This window comes from Oncorhynchus tshawytscha, linkage group LG06 (genome assembly GCF_018296145.1).
Source record: "Oncorhynchus tshawytscha isolate Ot180627B linkage group LG06, Otsh_v2.0, whole genome shotgun sequence".
Lineage (NCBI taxonomy): Eukaryota > Metazoa > Chordata > Actinopteri > Salmoniformes > Salmonidae > Oncorhynchus > Oncorhynchus tshawytscha.
The window spans coordinates 63,492,203-63,516,037 of NC_056434.1; the positions used below are offsets into that span (position 1 = coordinate 63,492,203).

The 23,835-nt window shown below is 42.8% G+C and overlaps 1 protein-coding gene across 1 annotated transcript in view; it reads left to right on the forward strand.

Moving 5' to 3' along the window:
* The window catches only part of LOC112252852 (serine/threonine-protein kinase 32C), a 153,317-nt gene that overhangs the window by 97,544 nt on the left and 31,938 nt on the right, over positions 1-23,835 (forward strand). The window contains exons 3-4 of the mRNA XM_024424524.2: positions 3,593-3,744; positions 17,826-17,999. Of these exons, the coding sequence (XP_024280292.1) occupies positions 3,593-3,744; positions 17,826-17,999 (326 nt within the window). The remainder of the gene's footprint in view (positions 1-3,592; positions 3,745-17,825; positions 18,000-23,835) is intronic.

Below are 23,835 nucleotides of genomic sequence, written 5' to 3' on the forward strand. Positions count from 1 at the left end.
TAAAGGTTAAATAAACAAATTAATTAAAATGAGGGCTGTCCCCAACTACAACAAATCTTGGCCGACCTAGAGTAGTCTGTTCTTTCGACTAATCGATTGGTCAAAATGTTTAAACATATTTTCCCCTATATAGACACACCCTATGTGTTTTAATGAAGTCCACTATATGAAGGCTACTGAGCTTGTCTGATGCTTCAAACACACTGTGATTAAATAACTAAGACACAAATGACTCAAGGGAGCCAGAGATGGCTTAACGAGAAGAAGGAAAAAACCCTGTTCTCGACCTTCATCCTCCCGCTGCTGCAGGCCTTCGCAGATTCTGCTGTTACACTTCTGCTGTTATGCTCCTAATAGGCTACACCAGGGGTCGGCAACCTTTTCTATTTGTAGTGTGTTGTATCTTCTTGTCTCTTATTTTATCCTGTATGTAACTCCCTCAGGTGTCATTTCATCATATGATCTGGTTGCCACTGTTTTCACCACACTTTATTTAATTCATTATGTGATTTCTGAAGGTAATTGGTTGCACCAGATCTTATTTAGGGGCTTCATAGCAAAGGGGGTGAATACATACAGTATGCACACACCACTTTTCCATTTTTTTTAAATGTAATTTTTTTGAAAGAAGTAAAAAAAATTCATTTCACTTCACCAATTTGAACTATTTTGTAAATGTCCGTTGCATGAAATCCAAATAAAAATCTATTTAAATGACAGGTAATGCAAAAAAAATAGGAAAAACACCAAGGGGGGTGATTACTTTTGCAAGGCACTGGAAACCTGCTATAGAGGCATCTGCTGATATTTTGGTTTTGCACTTGTCATCATAGAACCTCAGTACTGGAGCATGTGTGATTCATGCCTTGAGCTCCTCAAACTGTTTATACTGTTCCAACACCACTCTGTAGTTTTACACAGTAGACTCATGTGAGTTGCCAGATTAGGTACAAATTTGCCCACATAGTTAACCATACCTAAGAACCTTTGTGCACCCTCTTGATGGCTATCTGAACACTACCTGTCTCAATGCATAGTGCCAACTGTAAAGTTTGGTGGAGGAGGAATAATGGTCTGTTTGTGACAGGACATCTTAACGCTACAGCATACAATGACATTCTAGACGATTCTGTTCTTCCAACTTTGTGGCAACCGTTTGGGGGAGGCCCTTTCCTGTTTCAGCATGACAATGCCCCCATGCACAAAGTGAGGTCCATACAGAAATGGTTTGTCGAGACCGGTGTGGAAGAACTCGACTGGCCTGCACAGAGCCCTGACCCTCAACCCCATCAAACACCTTTGGAATGAATTGAAACGCTGACTGTGAGCCAGGCCTTATCACCTAACATCAGTGCTCTACCTCACTAAAGCTCTTGTGGCTGAATGGAAGTCTCCGCAGCAATTTTCCAACATCTAGTGGAAAGCCTTCCCTGAAGAGTGGAGGATGTTATAGCTTCAAAAGAGGGACCAACTCCACATTAGTGCCCATGATTTTGGAATGAGATGTTCGATGAGCAGGTGTCCACATACTTATGGTCATGTAGTGTATATTGCATGCGTGAGATTCAAAAGGTTAAACAGGAAATTTATCAGATTTATAGTGAAGAAGTTGAGAAAAAGCTCAGGTCTCTGAAACAACGATATTAGGAAGCCGGCTCAAGGCAACAAAATTGCCAGAATGGATACTCAGAAAACAAAAAGCACAGAATACAACTTTCGAAATATAAAACAACAATGATTACATGCAAATGGGATGAAATACAGAATATATTTGAATCATACTATACAAATCTGTACAAGCAACCATAGAAGGCAGATAGATGCACAGACAATCAAGCTTTTTTTTCACTTGGGATCTACCACTATCCTGGACAGAAGCCATAATATCTGTAATTCCAAAGGAGGGTAAAGATAAGAAGGAATGCAATTTCAAAAGACCTATTGCAATTATTAATGTGGATTATAAACTGTATGCATCAATAATAGCAAAAAGAATGGAGGACAGTCTAGATGCAGAGAAATAATTTGATTCAGTGGGATGGGATTATCTATTCCAAGTTATGGATAGATTTGATTTCAACAAAGTGATACAGTGCATCAAAACACTCCATTCATATCCGACTGCCAGAATAAAGATTAATGGACATTTGTCACAAACAATAAGTCTAAAACGAGGGGCAAGATAAGGATGTGATCTTTCACCCACGCTCTTCTCCTTGTACATCGAGTCAATAGCACAGGCAGTAAGAAAATACCCATCCTCAGGGGAATAACAATAAGAGGCAATGAACACAAGGTATACATGTGCGCTGATGATGATCTGATATTTCCAAAAGACCCAGGTTCAAGTGTACAGTAGATTGACGAATGTTTTATAAACATTTGGAACATTTTCAGGGTATGTTCAGGGTACACAAGACCCAAGCCCTTGTATATAAGTATACCCACAGCAAGAGCTGAATAGTAAATATAACTTCCAGTGGACCTCTTCATCCATTAAGTATATTGGAGTAAATCTACCAAAAGATACACCAAAACCTTGTGAAAGAAATAATGTTCCCATCAACAAGAAAATATATGATGATCTGGACAGGTGTAATTCACTTCCTTTGGATCTTAGTAGTAGAATTGAAACAATCAAAATGAATGCCGAGGTTACTGTATTTGTTCCAATCACTGCTTATAGAAATCCCACCTAAACAGTTCGGGAATGGGATAAACGGATATCAAGGTTTGTCTGGAACAGTAAGAGACCAAGAATTAAATGTACATCTTTGCAACTACCAAAACCCAGTGGGAGTATGGCCTTACCAAACCTAAAATATTATTTTGGGATCCATACTTGGAAGTTGTCTAATTCAAAGATGATGTTACTTGTAACTAATCTGATGTACGTATGATCTGTGCTCTACCTGCCTTCCTGTTTTGTGTTTTAGTGTTCTTCAATAAAAAGAAAGTATATATAAAAATAAAAGTTGTGAAATTGTTCCAAACTTGCATGAATTGTTGTATTACTCCACTTGGGTGTGGGATAGGTATCAACAGTGTGTTAATATAATATTTGATCACTTCAATATTTTACTCGGTACAGTTGATTTTTCTGTAATAATGCCAGAATTTGGCGTTCTTCATTGGAGATTAGTACTTCTTTATAGAAGTGAGTTTTCTTTCCAAACCATTGTTTATTTTCTGCAGCGACTGTTTGCGTAACAGTAGCTGAGGTCATAGCTTCCTAATGACTGAATGTTACAGTAATGAGGCTTGCCCTCCCATACCCCCTGTCCTGCTCTTGACATTTCACATTGACATTTCTCCACTCTACGAAACATCAACTTTTAATGAGCACATGATGAGGTCGGAGACTGTGTGTGTTTTTGTAAATGTTTTCCAAGCCCTATTGTAAATATTCTAATGGAGGGCAGTAATATCAGCCATTATGAAAAGCCAATCCTGTCACATGCTCTGGTATACTGTATATTATTGTATACTAAGGTGTCTGTCTGCATCTGTCTTTACTTGCTTTATGCAAGTCTGGTTCCAGTCCTAAGTGGGTAACCTACTCTCTGTTCTTCTGTCCTTATTTCCCCTGAAGGTGTGCATTGTGCAGAAGAGGGACACAGAGAAGATGTACGCCATGAAGTACATGAACAAACAGCAGTGCATAGAGAGAGACGAGGTCCGAAACGTCTTTAGAGAGCTAGAGATCCTACAGGAAATTGAACATGTTTTTTTAGTAAACCTCTGGTGATTATCCTGTGTTTTTTTTTTCATTTTATATACTGTTCGTACATTCTGCATGCCACTGCTGGTACCGTGTGTGTGTGTGTGTGTGTGTGTGTGTGTGTGTGTGTGTTCGGGCATGTGGGAATGCGGGCCCATTGCACCACACATTTCTTAATTGTTGCACTGTAAAGTCAGATGACCCCATATTTCCCTCCCAGGAGTATGATATCTGGGTGAAGTAGGGAACCCGTTTCATTATTTAACCATCTCCAGTGTCTCTGCAGCACATATTCTAAATATAATTGGGTAGGTGGCACAATGTTCACAACAAATTACACCAAAGCACTTTACTCCTGTGTAATTGGTAGAATGATATTGCTCTCGGTGGTTATCTACTCTCTGAGTAATTGATATAGGGAGCATCAATCATTTCATACACATCCTTTAGTACATAAAGAATTTGAGCGGATACATACACCAAGACAAAAGTGCACCCACACCCACTGTGCACCCGCACACTACTGTATGTCTTGTTTGCATGTTTTTTTTCTCTCCAAAGCTGGCAAAGTTTTAATAACACTTGGGGGGGTTGGTCTCAATGAGAAGCGTCCTCCCAACTAAAATAAGCAGAGGGTTTTTTAATGAGGTGGTAGTAGGGCCAGTGTCTTTTTTATATTATAATTCCCTCAAGTAGTGTACATCTGCCAGCCCCATCCTTGTTTTAGTTTCCCTGCTTTGCTCTGCTTGGCTCTGTATTTCTACATCTATGGCACATCAAAGCCCCATTAGCGACAAAGACAGCAGACAGCAGCGTTATGGATAGGCGGAAATTATCGGGCTCCTTAGATCGCACCGCATCTTCCTGCAATTCAAGTCTACTTCAGAGGGAAAAATTGTGAAAGTGGTCAGCCCATCTCAAATTACACTGGAACAAAACAACAATCATTCGTAGTCTCGTACAGCCTCCTGAACAATACCCAAGACACTCCTGTGTGCTGTGGAATTGGTTACATCACTCTCATCCAGTATACGCTTTGGACGGTTCATAGAATGTTTGTGTTATTCTGTATCCCTTTGCTGGTGAATATCTTTGGGAGGTGATAGAGAGGCACATTCGCAAGCGGCTGCCTGCCGTCACCATCAAACTGACCAGATTTGAGCAACAAAAGGGAGAAATCTGCAACAAAAAAAAACACATGGCGATGGCCTGCCTGTCAGGCCACAGCACCTGAGGCTGCTGAGGGGAGAACAGCTCATAATAATGCCGGAACTGAGAAAATAGAATCGCATCAAACATCAAACCATGTGTTTGATGTAGTTGTTACCATTCCACCTATTCCGCTCAAGGAGTTTTGAAAATAACTTTACAGAGTGTATCAATCACGCTAGCCTCATTGTGGATCTTTCCTGCAGGGGCAGGCTCTCACTGGCCAGACTATTTTTTTTTCTCGGTTGCTTTGGCTATGGCTATGTTGGACTCTTAAAGGCTCTGCATGGTCAATTCAACGTCTGTGGTGGCCATACAGCACTTACTGCGATGCGTCCATGGCAGTAGTGAGAGCATTCATGCTTCTTGTGCTTCAGGGAGCTGTCGTGCATCCAATGAATTGGTCTGCGCTGCACCACTCATAGTGATTCAGAGCTAATCTCTATAGCCATCCCGCTAATTAAAGCAACTGGATAAACAAAAAGACAAGACCGTACCTCTTCTGAGATGTTGGAGTCCGTTTCCCAGTGCTTGACATAGGAGCTCTGCCAAGATAGCACTGTTTTCCCACCTGCATCTCCATCCCGAGTCTCCCCATTGCCGCTCAGCAAAATTAGCCTACATTTAGTCTATTGTATATATGTGTATTTCACACTATGTTGAGGTAAAAGTCAGAGTATAATGCTGTATGGATGTCAACCCCAATGCATGTTCCTGTCATCTTCACCAATCAACTGCATTACAGTTTAAAAACAACTTAGACTACCACCACTGATATCTGTATGCTAGCTATGCTACCAGCTTATACGAATGGGAGTTAGCATTTACCAGTCACTTTTTCTAAACCTTAAAAAGGACTAATTTTAAATGTTATGCAGCAAAAACTGCCAAATATATCCAAATCTGATTTTAGTAACCACCATTGTGGGCCTGCTACAATAAATACAGCAATCATGAAGGATTTTTACAAATATCCACTTTGTTAGATCAGATTTGTTGAAAATTGCGCCAATCTGGGATCCATCTTTCCCCCACAGTCTGCATTCCATTGACCTCTTTACCGGCATCTATCCCCATTACCTCCCCTATCTCTTTCCGTGAGTTCAAACTCATTTTCATGTCTTTGAAATCCCTACACACGGTATCATAAAGATGATGTTTTGTTGTCAAGGAAGCGAGTTTGTGTTTATACGGGATTTACCGCCCCCAACTACTGTCAACCAAACAAGTCAATGCGGCGCTATACGGAGCCCTCTGCATTGTTACACCATTTGGGAGGCGCATGACGATGCGGTACGGAGCTTGATACGGCCTCCGCAAGCCTCCGAAGACATTGCAATTGTGTCACACCCTATGTACGGAGCCTCCAGACCACATGGCCGGATCAAGCATAAATTGGCGTTTACTAGGCATGTCTGAAGGTGACATCTGATGTCCTGCTGAGACTAACTTGCTTGCTCTGTGAAAAATCTCTTGAGAGAGTTCAGACTTATCTCCTGAAGCCAGAGAAAGAGAGCTCAGCACAGAGACAAAGTGATTCATTGTTTATTTTGCTTTGGGAATGGTTGTTTTTGTATATACAGTACCAATCAAAAGTTTGGGCACCTTCTCATTCCAGGGTTTTTCTTCATTTATTTTCTACATTGTAGAATTATAGTGAAGACATCAAAACGATATAATAAAACATATGGAATCATGTAGTAACCAAGAAAGTGTTAAACAAATCAAAATATATAATTTACTACTATGAAGAATCTAAAATCAAAAATATATTTTGATTTGTTTAACACTTCTTTGGTTACTACATGATTCCATATGTTTTATTATATCGTTTTGATGTCTTCACTATAATTCTACAATGTAGAAAATAGTCAAAATAAAGAAAAGCCCTTGAATGAGTAGTTGTGCCTAAAGTTTTGACTGCTACTGTAGGTCTACATAAATGCTTTCCCCATTCACAGTGACTATTACTAAAATGTTTTGGTGTATAATAACATAACTTCCTGTTTAAACAGGAAACTCCCTTTCATAAACTTTGACTTGCTTTCATAAGTACGATGTTGAGCTATATTTGGTGATGGTCTACTCTACTACAATTTGCACAGTGTAATGACCAGGAGTTGAATTGGTACGGTGTGTGGGTATGCTTCTGCACATCATAAATCCCTGCTGACTTGCAAATCATTTGCAGTATCTATGGGCATGAGTTTGGGCAATGACATGTTCCATTATTGATGGACTGAAGATGGGCCAACCAATGAATTCTAGGAACTGCAGTGCCTATATTCCCCAAAGTAAATATCAGAGGATGCAACTCATGAGAACGCCAGTTTTGATTAAGATTAGTAGGAGTTGTTTTATTGGTACAATGCCAGAGAGGGGGAGAGCGGGAGCGTGAGAGAAACAGCCATCATGGAAAGTAATGATTCCTGAAATCCCAGCGAAGGCAAGGAAGAGAGAGGAAAGCTGAGAGGCGGAGGCGGAGGGGGGGGGGGAGGAGGGGGGGGTGTAAAAGGCAGTGTTAAGAAGGGATTTGACCATTGATTACTTTGTCCCAACAGAGTTTCAACGTCTATTGGTTTGCTTTCTTCTCTCTATCTCACACACTGTTTTGAATCCTATGTTTGCTTTCATTATGTCCTGAATGTTGCTGGGTTTCTTTGAAGCTCCATCCATTGCTTCAGAGAAAATCAGAGGGAATCTGTAATGCTAGGCACTGAATCCACAAAACTAGAACAAGACTGCTTAAGCCTGGAGGACTGTCAAGTTTGCTGCATGCAGTAATTGCCGTGACCATTCACTTGCTGATGATAGATACCGTATGATGTGTAGGAGTGGGATATATTTAAATGGATTAGCCACCTTGAAAGTATTATCTGCAGCGTGCAAAGAATCCACCCAAATCCCATAAGCCATCACAGCATAGGTAGGTGTAGATGCTTTCTTTCCACCCCGATCAATTTGTATTTCTAAATTGGAGGTCATATTCCCCTACCCAGACGGACAGTATTACATGCCGTAAGTGTACGCGGTGAAATTGATCCATTGCACTTTCCAGTGTTAATCATCACCAGAGCAAGGTTTTGCCTTAAGCATTACATTGCAACAAATTACTCTCAAACACCATTGGCCAGATTCCTCGGAGACCTGGATAGAGGCTCTGAAAGCTGAACCAAGTGAGACGCCAAGCAGCCATGTGGGAAAGTGAGGAAGAAGGGAAGCAAGAGGGAGTGAATGTGTTAGCGCTGAGCACTGGGATTTTTGTCGTCTATGAGCTACGGCTTTGGAGACCCTTTTTAAGAGGGTTGTAAGGTCATCAGTGGGATCCGCTGATTCGCAGTCATCTTCCGCTGTCGATCCATCATCTCAGAGAGAACAAGAGAGCAGTCACTGTGGTGAGAATAGATGCACACCCTGTCCTCCTCGATGTCCATTTAGAATATTGATTCCCGGCTGAACAGAACAAAGTTCTGGGAGACATTGAGACGAATTAGGCTTTACCCCAAACACAATAGTCATAACAAGCTCTGGGTGGCAGCCAGCGGCAGCCAGCGGCAGCCGCTGATTGGCTGAATACCTGGGACGCAAGATGGTTGGAGTTGTCAACAAAGCAGCATGACAGAAATATAATGATATGTTTTAAAACGACCAGGAGTTTCTTTGAGAAGATACAGTGCATTCGGACGATATTCAGACCCCTAGACTTTTTCCACATTTTGTTACATTGCAGCCTTATGCTAAAATTGATTGAATTATATATTTTTTTCCTCATTAATCTACACACAATACCTCATAATGACAAAGCGAAAACAGGTTTTTAGAAATGTTTGCAAATTTATTAAAAATAAAAAAAACAGAAATACCTTAATTACATAAGTATTCAGGCCCTTTGCTATGAGACTCGAAATTGAGCTCAGGTGCATCCTGTTTCCATTGATCATCCTTGAAATGTTTCTATAACTTGGTTGGAGTCCACCTGTGGTAAATTAAATTGATTAGACATGATTTGGAAAGTCACACATATGTCTTTATAAGGTCCCATAGATGACAGTGCATGTCAGAGCAAAAACCAAACCATGGGGTGAATTGTCTGTAGAGCTCAGAGACAGGATTGTATCCAGGCACAGATCTGGGGAAGGGTAACAAAATGACAGCAGCATTGAAGGTTCCCAGGAACACAGTGGCCTCCATCATTCTTAAGTGGAAGAAGTTTGGAACAACCAAGACTTTTCCTAGAGCTGGCTGCCTGGCCAAACTGAGGAATCGGGGAAGAACGGCCTTGGTCAGGGAGGTGAACAAGAAGCCGATGGTCACTCTGACAGTTCCGCTGTGGAGATGGGAGACTCTTCCAGAAGGATAACCATCTCTGCAGCACTCCACCAGTCAGGCCTTTATTGTAGAGTGGGCCAGACGGAAGCCACTCCTCAGTAAAAGGCACCACAGCCCGCTTGTAGTTTGCCAAAAGGCACCTAAATAATTATCAGATCATGAGAAACAAGATTATCTGGTCTGATGAAACCAAGATTGAACTCTTTGGCCTGAATTACAAGCGTCACGTCTTGAGGAATCCTGGAACCATAAGGTGAAGCATGGTGGTGGCAGCGTCATGCTGTGGGGTTGTTTTTCAGCAGCAGGGACTCGGAGACTAGTCAGGATTGTGGGAAAGATGAATTGAGCAAAGTAGAGCTCCAAGAACACAGTGGCCTCCATCATTCTTAAATGGAAGAAGTTTGGAACCACCAAGACTCGTCCTAAAGCGCTCAGGACCTCAGACTGTGGCAAAGGTTTTCCTTCCAACAGGACAACAACCCTAAGGACACAGCCAAGGCAATGCAGGAGTGGTTTTGGACAAGTACTCATAATACTAGGACAAGTCTCATAATGCCCTTGAGGGGCCCAGCAAGAGCCCAGACTTGAACCCGATCGATAATCTCTGGAGAGACCTGAAAATAGCTGTGCAGTGACGCTCCCATCCAACCTGACTGAGCTTGAGAGGATCTGCAGAGAAGAATGGGAGAAACTCCACAAATACAGGTGTTCCAAGCTTGTAGCCGTATACCCAAGAAGACTTGAGGCTGTAATCGCTTGCAAATGTGCTTCAACAAAGTACTGAGTAAAGGGTCTGAATACTTATGTAAATGTATATTTCATTTTTTTTATATATTTGCAAAAATGTCTAAACCTGTTTTTGCTTTGTCATTGTGGGGTATTGTGTGTAGATTGATGAGAAAAAAAAATGATTTAATACATTTTTTAATAAGGCTGTATCGTAACAAAATGTGGCAAAAGTCAAGGGGTCTGAATAATTTCCGAATGCACCGTATATACAGTGATCTGTGCAAACAGCAGAAATGCATCTATTTCACTTTTGCTTGTCAAAAACAAATGACCACTGCTGCACATGCTGCTACTGTTTTGAACAGATTTATACTATTTAGAATGAGCAGCCAGCTCACGAATGAACGAGTGCACCAGGGGATAACCCAAGAAGCATCAAAAGAGAACCATCGCGCTCCCAGAGAAGCTTGGCTGGTGTGTAAAACCCATGAATTCAAAAAGGTGTTGTGGGTTCGCACTCAAAACTCTTACTTCATTATTACATTATTATTTATTTTTTCACTGCATCAGGGATAGCGTACACAGACGTTTTGGCTTCACAGCCTTCCTCAGTGTGTAGGTTTTATTCAAAACAGCATTTATAGAGAACAACCGATTAGCAGCAGGTGCTTCTAATCATGGTTGCCACTCATCTGGATGTGGCTTTTCTGGTCTACATGTATACAAATTAGGCACAAAGAAATACAGAATTATAGAGTATGGGAGTGGGCACGAAGGGCAACTCACGAATCAACTGCCCCAGGTGTCCGCTCACCTGAATACATCATATCAATTCATGAGATAGCACACCACAGAGGACAGCAGGTACAGCCGTTCATAAATATATGGGACCAACTGTTAAACGATATGCTAAATCTGATATGGACGGTGTTCTTGTATAACAGTAAATTTGGCTTATAAGAAGGTGAAATCGAAATCTTAATTTAGACCGTGTGGAGATAAATTAAACTCTTATATATCCACATGGCTTCTCTTTGGAGTAATTTGTTGTTGTAATCACCTCATCTACATGGCGGATTAACTTTTTTGATTCTTACGCAACGCAATTCATTAATAGAATGTTTTTTGCTATATAGTGTCTCGCAACTGGCAAGGTGATATCTTGAGGTCTAATCGTGGATTTAGGTTCTCCAAGGCGTGGGATGTTTTTCCAATAAAATTCTTATGACAAGAACACTGTAACATATAAATACTTGACTTTATCTCATAGGTCCTAGAAGTCTGAGGGCATACAAAGTTATAACACTTCCTTATGGTGCTACAAGAGGTACATGATCTACAGGGGAAGTATCCTTTTATAAATGCTTCTTCTCTCTCTCTCTCTGACCACCTCTGATTTAACCAATATGGTTGTTAACCCAACAAGCATGCAGATGCAGTAAGTGAAAACACATTATCAAACTGGGGATAGCTAGCTAACATAATGTCACAAAGCATGTTTCATATTTCCGAGTTAGTCAGATATGAGTTTATAACGGCTTGAAATTGACGTGGGCGGTAACTAGTTAGCAAGCTACCAGCTAGCAATAGCTAGCCAGCTGCTTATCAAAGGCCAATAACTGGTGAAGTTTACAAAAAAATTGACCAAACTATTTATCAATGTTTCTCAAAATTACTCTAGCTGGCTAATTTGATCATGCTTTCTGATACTCCAGGTTTTATGCCGTTTTAGTCCACATGTCACCCTGAGGAACCTGATAAGAAAAGTAGAACCTGATAAACAACATCAGGGGGAAACAATAAAATATGCCATGCTTTTTTTGTCCTACCAGATCAGCGATGAGAAGGTTCTAGCTAGTGTATCCCGCTGTCTTTTGACTCTTGCCTGGTTTGTCAGGCCCCAGGCTCCTATGACTGTTACGATTATTTATTTTACAAGTTCATTACAATTAGCTTTTGGCTTTAGCACCTTCTGTACCTGATCGAGCATCTAGTCCTTCACAGCCGTCTGGTTCAAGAGACTCATTGGGAGGAGGAGACTAGAGCAGACCCAGAAGTTCTGACTGAACACACATTTGAGCACCCCAGGACAGTCCATTTACTTTGTACTGTTATAATTTATGCTACGAAATCCTATCGTTGGGGCAGTTCCCCCTCATCGCAAATTGCTGGCAAAACAATTCAAGCAATGTTTGCACGGCCTGTGCACCCAATGGAGGTGGAGCTGCCACTGCTGGCAGTCACAGAGGGGCAGAGTAGTAAGTAACTAAACGGCTTGTTTTGAACAATATTTGAAGCAGGAAAATGTACACATTTACCACACTTTTATAAACATTTAAAACATGATCCATGAATTATATAATATATATTTGTTGGATAAATATTTTTGGGGTTGGACCAATCACAAGTAGGGTGCCGCCCCTAACGCCCTAGCTGGCGAGCCGCCACTAGTGGCAGCTTAGGTTCTGTTGTCATCCATAAAACTAACTGAAGGATATTTCCTCAGAGGGCTTAGTTCTTTTCACTTTCGTCTTCTGCTGTTACACACGCATTTATTCTGCAGTAGACATAGAACGTCACAGGCGTTAACGTCACGGTCAAAGGACTCTAACTTTCCAAAGCCACCTCACCATTAGTGGTGTTCTGTTCTCTCTGCGGCTGGAACTTTCTAGAGCCACCTTACCATTTTAAGTTCCTGTAGGACGTCCGTCAGAAGTGCACCTTGTGAAATAAGGCCAGTGGGGGTGGAGAGAGAGATGTGCTGACGGGACCAGAGGGGGTAACAGGGGGACTAGGCGGGGGACCGCAGGGCGAGAGGCAGTGCTCACACATTCACTGCATTGTTAGATGGATCCTCAGAGGAGCCAGGTGTGTCTTGTGATCCAGCCCCTTGACCAGCCTCAGCCAAGCTGTCTCTATCACAAGACTATCTAGGCCACAGTCACAAAGCAGACCACATTCAGAGCCCAAGGTCTCTCTCATCCATTCTCTCTTCCTCTTTCGCTCTACTTCGGTCTCTCCCCATATCACCCCATCTCTCTTTCACCCTCTCTCCCCTGCATCCCTCTCTCTCTCTCTCTCTCTCACTCATCTCTTTCTCTCTCTCTTTCGCCCTCTCCCTCTGTTTCCCTCAGCTCATTTTTCATCATGGCCTGATTGTGCTCTGCTGTCCCAGTCAGTTTGGCCTGGCTGTTCCACATGGCCCATATCCTTGGCTCTGTCACAGCGCTCCCAGGGCTCAGGCCTTAGCCAGGTCCCCAATCATCTGTTTTGGGCATATTTGACCCATGACAAGTCCATTCTCAAACCGCTTCCTTTTATAACTTTCTCTTTAAAGTTTCTGGTCTGAAATTGAACTTCTGTATTATATTTTTGCATGGGAGAAGAGACAAAAGGAGACATTTAAAGAATTCAATTTGTGTCTAGTCTCACAGATTTATAATGTTCATCTTTTACTAACTTGTGTTAGTTTCATCCATTTGTCTTACCTGCGTTCTTGGCCTCTCTTTGAACAATTTTTACAGACATTGTGTGTGGGCTCTGATTTTGAATTCCCCAAACATATCGAGTGAGACACATGCTGTATTTGGAAAAACATTAATCTGCAATGATCACTCTTCATTTCTCTCACTCTCTTTCTCTCTTGTTCTCTGTCCTTGGTGTTACATCTGAAGGTGACACCGCTATCACTCTCCATGCTTTCATATGGCTCAGATGTCAGCACCATGTCTGACAGTTACCGAGTGTAGGAAATGTGGAAACTGCACTAATCTCAGCCAAGGAGACTCAGAAAATGGGCTCAAATACCACTGGCATCACACTGGCTGCCACAGAGGGCCTTCACCACCAGCTGGATGCTTCTCGGGATCAGGGGATGACAAGGAGGTGATAATAGGGTGATAATAATCTGGACCTGTGGACAGCAAACACCATCTCAACCAATCTCAGACTGGGCATCTGTTGAAGCTGTATGCGTTTGGAGTGGGGGACCCGTCATCTTGCACAGGTTAGGTTTGTTAGCTTGGTCGAATGATTTTCTATTGGACACGTCACCAGGCTGTCGACGGATGGATTCTGCATGGGATTGCTATTGGTCTGAAAGAGAGGGAAGGTCTGGTGGAAATCCTCCAGTGTCATGCTGTTTTTGGCTTCAAGAGGCTGTACTTTACAACTAGGCTATAGATGATATCACTGACTTACTATAACCTTATACAATGCGGTTCACAGCAAGTCAAATATCTTTTTTAGCATGGATCTCTGCCAATCCCTACCAGTTGTCCATAAGAACTTCTTCTGAACCAATGCTTTAGACAGAAATATTATGGAGAATATTCATTAAGATGGGAGTCTTTTTTTTAAAATAACCATTTTATCAATTGTTCTGTGTTTTCCTTTTGATGTCAGGCAGATACTTTTGGTCATGTAGTGTATGTGGACACCTGCTCGTCACATCTCATTTCAAAATCATGGCCATTAATATAGAGTTGGTCCACCCTTTTGCTACTATAACAGCCTCCACTATTCTAGGAAGGCTTTCCAATAGATGTTGGAACATTGCTGTGGGGACTTGCTTCCATTCAGCCATGAGCATTAGTGAGGTCGTCCGCTGGTGTTGGGCGATTAGGCCTGGACTGCAGTCGGCGTTCCAACTCATCCCAAAGGTGTTTGATGGGGTTGAGGTCAGGGCTCTGCAGGCTAGTCAAGTTCTTCCACACTGATCTCGACAAACCATTTCTGTATGGACCTCGCTTTGTGCATGGCGGTATTGTCATGCTGAAACAGGAAAGGGCCTTCCCCAAACTGTTGCCACAAAGTTGGAAGCACAGAACTGTCTAGAATGTCATTGTATACTGTAACGTTAAGATTTCCCTTCACTGGAACTAAAGGGTCTAGCCCAAACCATGAAAAACAGCCCCAGACCATTATTCCTCCTCCACCAAACTTTACAGTTGGCACTATGCATTGGGGCAGGTAGCGCCCTCCCAGATTGGTCTGTCGGACTGCCAGATGGTAAAGTGTAATTCATCACTCCAGAGAATGTTTCCACTGCTCCAGAGTCTAATGGCGGCGAGCTTTACACCACTTCAGCCTACGCTTGACATTGTGCATGGTGATCATAGGCTTGTGTGCGACTGCTCGCCCCTGGAAACCCATTTCATGAAGCTCCTGACGAATATTTATTGTGCTGATCTTGCTTCCAGAGGCAGTTTGGAATTTGTTAGTGGGTGTTGCAGCCGAGGACAGATCATTTTGACGCGCTTCAGCACTCGGCGGTACCGTTCGGTGAGATGGTTGGCCTACCATTTGCGGTTTAGCCTCTGTTGCTCCTAGACGTTTCCACTTCACAATAACAGCACATACAGTTGACCGGGGCAGCTCTAGCGAGGCACATTTTTACGAACTGACTTGTTGGAAAGGTGGCATGCTTTGACGGTACCATGTTGAAAGTCACTGAGCTCTTCAGTAAGGCCTTTCTACTGCCAATATTTGATTTTATACACCTGTCAACAACAGGTGTGGCTGAAATTGCCGAATCCACTAATTTGAAGGGGTGTCCACATATTTTTGTATATACAGTACCAGTCAAAAGTTTGGACACGTCTATTCATTCAAGGTTTTTCCTTTATTTTTCCTATTTTCTACATTTGTAGAATAATAGTGAAGAAATCAAAACTATGAAATAACACATGGAATCATGAGGTAACCAAAAAGGGTTAAGCAAATCTAAATATATTTGAGATTCTTCAAAGTAGTCACCCTTTGCGTTGTTGACAGCTTTGCACACTCTTGGCATTCTCTCAACCAGTTTCACCTGGAATGTTTTTCCAACAGTCTTGAACGAGTTCCCACATACAGTATAATGAGCACTTGTTGGCTGCATGTCCAACACATCCCAAACCATCTCAATTAGGTTGAGGTTGGGTGATTGTAGAGGCCAGGTAATCTGATGCAGCACTCCATCAGATAAGCATTTATTTGGGCTGCAATCTAAGGCTGGTAACTCTAACTCTATTTTCATCTAACGCTTGATGTTTTTTGCAACTGCACTTGAAGAAACTTTTAAAAGTTCTTGAAATGTTGACTGACCTTCATGTCTTAAATTAATGATGGACTGTCATTTCTCTTTGCTTATTTGGGCTGTTCTTGACATGATATGGACTTGGTCTTTTACCAAATAGGGCTATCTTCTGTATACCACCCCTACCTTGTCACAACACAACTGATTGGCTCAAACGAATTAAGAAGGAAAGGAATTCCACAACTTAACTTTTAACAAGGTACACCTGTTAATTGAAATGCATACCTCATGAAGCTGGTTGAGAGAATGCCAAGGGTGTGCAAAGCTATAATCAAGGCAAAAGGTGGATACTTTGAAGAATCTCAAATATAACATGTTTGTATTTGTTTAACACTTTTTGGTTACTATGTGATTCCATGTGTGTTATTTCATAGTTTTGATGTCTTCACTATTATTCTACAATGTAGACAATAGTCAAAATAAAGAAAAACCCTGGAATAAGTTGGTGTGTCCAAACTTTTGACCTGTATAGTGTACTGTTGTGAACGGTGTTTGGCTTTGCAGAACTGATGTCCCAGTGAGATGGAATTATTTTTTCTCGCTCTGAGCATGGCGCTCTATTTGTCAGATATAGATAGCAGGAAATTGCGCCTGGAGATGGCCAATCAAAATGCCCCCTGAGTGTGTGGGGCTAAGCTCGGAGAAATGGAGCTATATAGGAAATCTGCCAAGATGAAAATAAAATAAAAATTATAACGTTGCAATAGTGACCAGGATTGGAACCTGGGTTTGATACAGTTGTTTTTTACCTTTTACGGATTGAGAACCTCCGGAAAGCCTCTCTCGCGCGCTCTCTCTCACTTTCTTATTCTTGCTCCCTCGATCTCTCCCTTTTCATGATTACAGAAAGGTGATTGTGGGTTTCTGACGTTTTGTTTATGCACTGTGTGGTTTGGATTGGATTTCTATTGTACAAGGCTTGCTGTAGTGTGCCAGTAGAGCTTGATGTTTAGTAGATGCCTGTGGCGAGATGGTGTAGTAGATTGTCACAAACCCCACCCAGATCATTATGATCTTAAGCCGTCCACCAGCCATTTTCAGTTAAGAGACATCAAAGAAAGGCTGGCTCTGTTCTTGCCTTAATTTGACAGTCACTCTCCTGCATTCACTCCAACAAATGGCAGCTCATTAAGATGATGATCAATCTCAAAGTAATGGCTCCCACTGTGCTTGTTTTGAGCTTTACAAGTGAATACACATTCACACCAACTCCTGGATACATTAACACGTTATCGGCTATTCATCTACGCCGGCGTTCTCCAACCCTGTTCCTGCAGAGCTACCCTAAAGTAGGTTTCTGTGCAACCCCAGTTGTAACTAATCTGACTCAGATTTTCAACCAGCTAATTATTAAAATAATGTGCACTAGATAAGTGAAAATCTCCAGGACGGTAGCTCTCCAGGACCGGGTTGAGAGCCCTGATCTATGCACAGTCGTGCACACACACTTAGTTCCACACATACAGAGTGAGTTTCTTGAGTAAGATATGCTACTATGTTTTATTGCTACTGTGTTTTATTTATTATTTATCTGGGCAGGATGCATGTGGTCAGCATGTTGTCTTGCACCTGTGTGTTTCTGAGTTTTGTTCCCGTGTGTCTGTGTGTGTCTCTCTGTGTGTTTCTGTGCCTTGTTTGTGTTTCTCAATCCTGAGTGTCTGTGTGTATGAGTCTGTGTCTGACTGTTTGTCGGTGTCCTGGCACTAGCAGGATGTTGACTGAGCCCTCTTGACCTTTGACCCCTGCCTTGTATCCCAGGTACTCGTTCCAGGATGAGGAGGACATGTTCATGGTGGTGGATCTGCTGCTGGGAGGGGACCTGCGCTACCACCTCCAACAGAACGTCCATTTCAATGAGGACGCTGTCAAACTCTACCTGTGTGAGATGACCCTGGCACTGGACTACCTGCAGAGCCAGCACATCATCCACAGGTATGGACATTATCCATAGACACAGAATCCACTGCACTGGTATGAGATACAACAGGGGTTGGCAACAGGTGGCAAAAGTGTTTTATTTTGTCTCCCCAAAGTTTTTAGAAAAAAATATAGATATATTTAAAGTCAGCAAAAAAAGAAACGTCCCTTTTTCAGGACCCTGTCTTTCAAAGATCATTCGTAAAAATCCAAGTAACTTCACAGATCTTCATTGTAAAGGGTTTAAACACTGCTTCCCATGCTTGTTCAATGAACCATAAACAATTAATGAACATGCACCTGTGGAACGGTCGTTAAGACACTAACAGCTTACAGACGTTATGCAATTAAGGTCACAGTTATGAAAACTTAGGACACTAAAGAGGCCTTTCTACTGACACCAAAAGAAAGATGCCCAGGGTCCCTGCTCATCTGTGTGAATGTGCCTTAGGCATCCTGCAAGGAGGCATGAGGACTGCATATGTGGCCAGGGCAATAAATTGCAATGTCTGTACTGTGAGGCGCCTAAGACAGAGCTACAGGACAGACAGCAGATAATAGTCCTCGCAGTGGCAGACCAGGAATGCACATTCCCTGCATCAGTGCTCAGACTGTCCGAAGTAGGCTGAGAGACGCTGGGCTGAGAGCTTGTAGGCCAGTTGTAAGGGAGGTCCTCACCAGACATCACAGGCAACAACATCGTCACCGTCGCTGGACCAGACAGGACTGGCAAAAAGTGCTCTTCGCTGACGAGTCACGGTTTTGTCTCACCAGGCGTGATGGTCGGATTCGCGTTTATCGTCAAAGGAATGAGCGTTACACCGAGGCATGTACTCTGGAGCGGGATCGATTTGAGGGTGGAGGGTCCATCATGGTCTGGGGCGGTGTGTCACAGCATCATCGGACTGAGCTTGTTGTCATTGCAGGCAATCTCAATGCTGTGCGTTACAGGGAAGACATTCTCCTCCCTCACGTGATACCCTTCCTGCAGGCTCATTCTGACATGACCCACCAGCATGACAATGCCACCAGCCATATTGCTCGTTCTGTGCATGATTTCCTGCAAGACAGGAATGTCAGTGTTCTGCCATGGCCAGTGAAGAGCCCGGATCTCAATCCCATTGAGCACGTCTGGGACCTGTTGGATTGGAGGGTGACGGCGAGGGCCATTCCCCACACAAATGTCCAGGAACTTGCAGGTGCCTTGGTGGAAGAGAGGGGTAACGTCTCACAACAAGAACTGGCAAATCTGGTGCAGTCCATGATGAGGAGATCTGGCCACACCAGATACTGACTGTTACTTTTGATTTTGATCCCCCTTGTTCAGGGACACATTATTCCATCTCTGTTAGTCACATGTCTGTGGAACTTGTTGAGTTTATGTCTCAGTTGTTGAGTCTTATATTCATACAAATATTTACACATGTTAAGTTTGCTGAAAATAAACGCAGTTGACAGTGAGAGGACGTTTCTTTTTTTGCTAAGTTTATATATTTTGTGGAGGAAATTCCCCAGGAATTCAGCTAAAACTGTATGAAATGATTTTTATTGTCAATTAAAATCTCCTTTTGGGTTTAGTTGTATTAAATTTGCAGTGTACAAATTTGTATTTATTTTACACTCAATACAGACACACAATTCACTAGTTCACGACAACACTTTCCTTGAGAAGTGTTGAAGTTGGAAGTTTACATACAATTAGGATGGTGTCATTAAAACTCGTTTTACAACCACTCCACAAATTTCTTGTTAATAAACTATAGTTTTGGCAAGTTGGTTAGGACATCTACTTTTCTACTTACTTTTTTTTCCCACAATTGTTTACATCACAATTCCAGTGGGTCAGAAGTTTACATACACTAAGTTGACTGTGCCTTTAAACAGCTTGGAAAATTCCCAAAAATGATGTCATGGCTTTAGAAGTTTCTGATAGGTTAATTGACATCATTTGAGTCAATTGGAGGTGTACCTGTATATGTATTTCAAGACCTACCTTCAAACTCCGTGCCTCTTTGCTTGACATCATGGGAAAATCAAAAGAAATCAGCCAAGACCTCAGAAAAAAATGTGTAGACCTCCACAAGTCTGGTTCATCCTTGGGAGAAATTTCCAAACGCCTGAAGGTACCACATTCATCTGTACAAACAATAGTACTTAAGTATAAACACCATGGGACCACGCAGCCATCATACCGCTCAGGAAGGAGACGCGTTCTGTCTCCTAGAGATGAACATACTTTGGTGCGAAAAGTGCAAATCAATCCCAGAACAACAGCAAAGGACCTTGTGAAGATGCTAGAGGAAACCGGTACAAAAGTATCAATATCCACACTAAAACGAGTCCTATATTTACATATCCTGAAAGGCCGTTCAGCAAGGAAGAAGCCACTGCTCCATTACCTTTTGGAGAAATGTCCTCTGGTCTGATGACGAAAAAATAGAACTGTTTGGCCATAATGACCATCGTTATGTTTTGAGGAGAAAGGGAGAGGCTTGCAAGCCGAAGAACACCATCCCAACCTTGAAGCACGGGGGTGGCAGCATCATGTTGTGGGGGTGCTTTGCTGCAAGAGGGACTGGTGCACTTCAGAAAATAGACTGCATTATGAGGGAGGAACATTATATGGATATATTGAAGCAACATCTCAAGACATCAGTCAGGAAGTTAAAGCTTGGTTGCAAATGGGTCTTCCAAATGGACAATGACCCCAAGCATACTTCCAAAGTTGTGTCAAAATGGCTTAAGGACAACAAAGTCAAGGTATTGGAGTGGCCATCACAAAGCCCTGACCTCAATCCTATAGGGAATTTATGGGCAAAACTAAAAAGTGTGTGCGAGCAAGGAGGCCTACAAACCTGTCACGGTTACACCCGCTCTGTCAGGAGGAATGGGCCAAAATTCACCCAACTTATTGTGGGAAGCTTGTGGAAGGCTACCTGAAATGTTTGACCCAGGTTAAGCATTTTGAAGGCAATGCTACCAAATACTAATTGAGTGTATGACACAGTGTGTCCTTGCCTTCGTAATAGTGTTAAATCCAAATGTCAGGATAAAAGGATTTCAGTTATATGGTTCTTACCCTGACAGTAATCTATGGGCCAGGACAGTAATCCACTGTTCGGATTTCTATAAACAGCCACTACTAACTTCAGCTAATTTTAGCCATTGCTAACCAAAATTGTGTCTGCGTCTCCCGGCCCTCCTTTAGAGCTCAAACACACTGCGGTGGCGAACTGTTAACACTAGAACTGCCAGTCCTCGCTATCCCCCTTACTATGTCAATAAGCAGCCCTTTTGACTGCAACATGCTAACAGTCTTATAAATAAAAGTCATATACTGTATGCTATCGGAAAAAAATAATCCTTTGGTTGTGTTTATGAAAGTCTTGATAACATTAGAAACAATGCATTTCCATGAACACAATAGCATTTATGCTACTAAAGGTGATATGTAGTTGAGGCTATAAACAAGCAGGAAAACCATGCACCCGGACGGAGGCTGCTTCTTTTTACGTGATGCCCAACTTCCATCAATATGTCTCCTTCACCACTAGTGGTGATAAAGTCCTAGACCACTGTTACTCTACCCACAAGCAGCATAAAAGGCAATGCATCGCCCCTTCGGCCAATCATTATTCTATACTCCTGCTTCCTGTCTTCAAGCAGAAGCTCAAACAGGAACTATCCGTTACTCGCTCCACGGAGAAATGGTCCGCCGAATCAGAGGCCATACTACAGGACTGCTTTGTTAGAGCTGACTGGAATATGTCCTGGAACTCCTCTGATAACATCGACGAGCTAACCACCTCCGTCACCGGCTTCATTAGGAAATGCACCTCTGACGTTGTCCCCATAGTGAAGTTTCGCTGCTTCCCCAATCAAAAGCCCTGGATTAACACAGAGGTTGGTACTAAGATAAAGACCAGGCTTACCGTACAGAGGGCTATCACTGCCAACCCCCAAGCCTACGGCTGAGGACACAATCAACTCCTGTTATGACCGCTGCAGAGGTTTCAAACTAACAAAAGGACAGAAGGAATAAGGTGGAATCCTATTATACAGGCTCTGACACCCACCGCATGTGGCATGATGGATTACAAAGGAAGACCCAGCCGTGATATGCCCAACAGTGCCTTTCTACTAAACAATCTCACTTCGGCAAAAAACAACACCGAGCTGTGCATGAGGGCCCCGGCCGGCGCTCACGGGGCCGAACTATTCCAGGGTGTATTCTCAATGTTTGTGCAGAAGAGCTGGCAAGAATATTCATGGTTATTTTCAACCTCTCTTGTCCCAGTCTATAATCCCCACGTCTCAAGCTGACAACCACCATTCCTGTTCCCAAGAACTCTAAGGCTACCTGCCAGAATGACTACCGCCCTGTAGCACTCACATCTGTCAAAATGAAGCGCTTTGATATGCTGGTTGTGGCACACATCAACTCTGTCATCCCAGACATCCTAGACACACTCCAAGCATACCTCCCCAACAGAGCCATAGATGATGCAATCTCAATTGCACTCCACACTGCCCTCAACCACCTAGATTAGAGGAATACCTTTGTGAGAATGCTGTTCATTGACTACAGTTCAGCGTTCAACACCATAGTCCCCTCCAAGCTCGTCACCATCCTGGACTTCCTGATGGGCTGACCCCAGGTATTGAGGGTAGGCAGCATCACCTCCGCCACGCTGATCCTCAACACTGGGGACCCACAGGGGTGTGTGCTTAGTCCACTCTTGTACTCTTGTGTTTACCCACGACTGCGTAGCCACGCACAACTCCAACACCATCATCAAGTTTGCTGACGACGCGACGGTGGTAGGCCTGATCACTGGCGATGATGACTACAGGAAACGGGGAGGTGACTGCACCATTGAGAGCATCTTGACTGGCTGCATCACTGCTTAGTATGGCAACTGCACCGCCCTCCTTGCGATCCAGGACCTCTATATCAGGCGGTGTGAAAGGAAGGCCTGGAAAATTGTTAGACTCCATCCACCCAAGCCCATAAACTGTACTCTCTGCTTCCGCATGACAAGCGGTACGGGAGCAACAAGTCTGACACCAACAGGCGCCTGAACAGCTTCTATCCCCAAGCCATAAGACTGCTAAATAGCTAACAGAATGGCTACATGGACTATCTGCATTGACTGTTTTTTACTTTTTTTTCACACTTACTCAATGAACTCTCACAGGACATGCACACACTGACACTCCAGCACACTCACACATACTCACTTAATTTGCTCACACATACAACATGCACACACATTCATACTCCCTGGGCTCCCGAGTGGCGCAGCGGTCTCAGGCACTGCATCTCAGTGCAAGATGCGTCACTACAGTCTCTGGTTCAAATCCAGGCTGTATCGCATCTGGCCGTGTTTGGGAGTCCCATAGGGCAGCGCACAATTGGCTCAGCGTTGGCCAGGGTAGGCCGTCATTGTAAATAAAAATGTGTTCTTAACTGACTTGCCTAGTTAAAGGTTTAAATTAAATAAAGAATAGTGACTAAACACACGCACACTCACATACGATCATCATATATGCTCCGGATGTCTAGTCAACTTTCCCCCTTTTACATATCTACCTCTACCACTCCAGTATCCCTGCACTTTGTAAATATTGTATTGCCACTGACCCTGGAACTGACCACTTAGTTTACTTACTTACTCGTGTTCTTCTTATTTCTATTTCTCGCATGGTTTTTGTTCTACTTTACTTCATTTATAGTACTACTGATATTGATAACTGCATTGTTGGGAAAGAGTTTGCAAGAAAGGCATTTCACTGTACTTGTGCACGCGACAATAAAACTTGAAAATTGCTGGCGCGTGCTCATGTATGG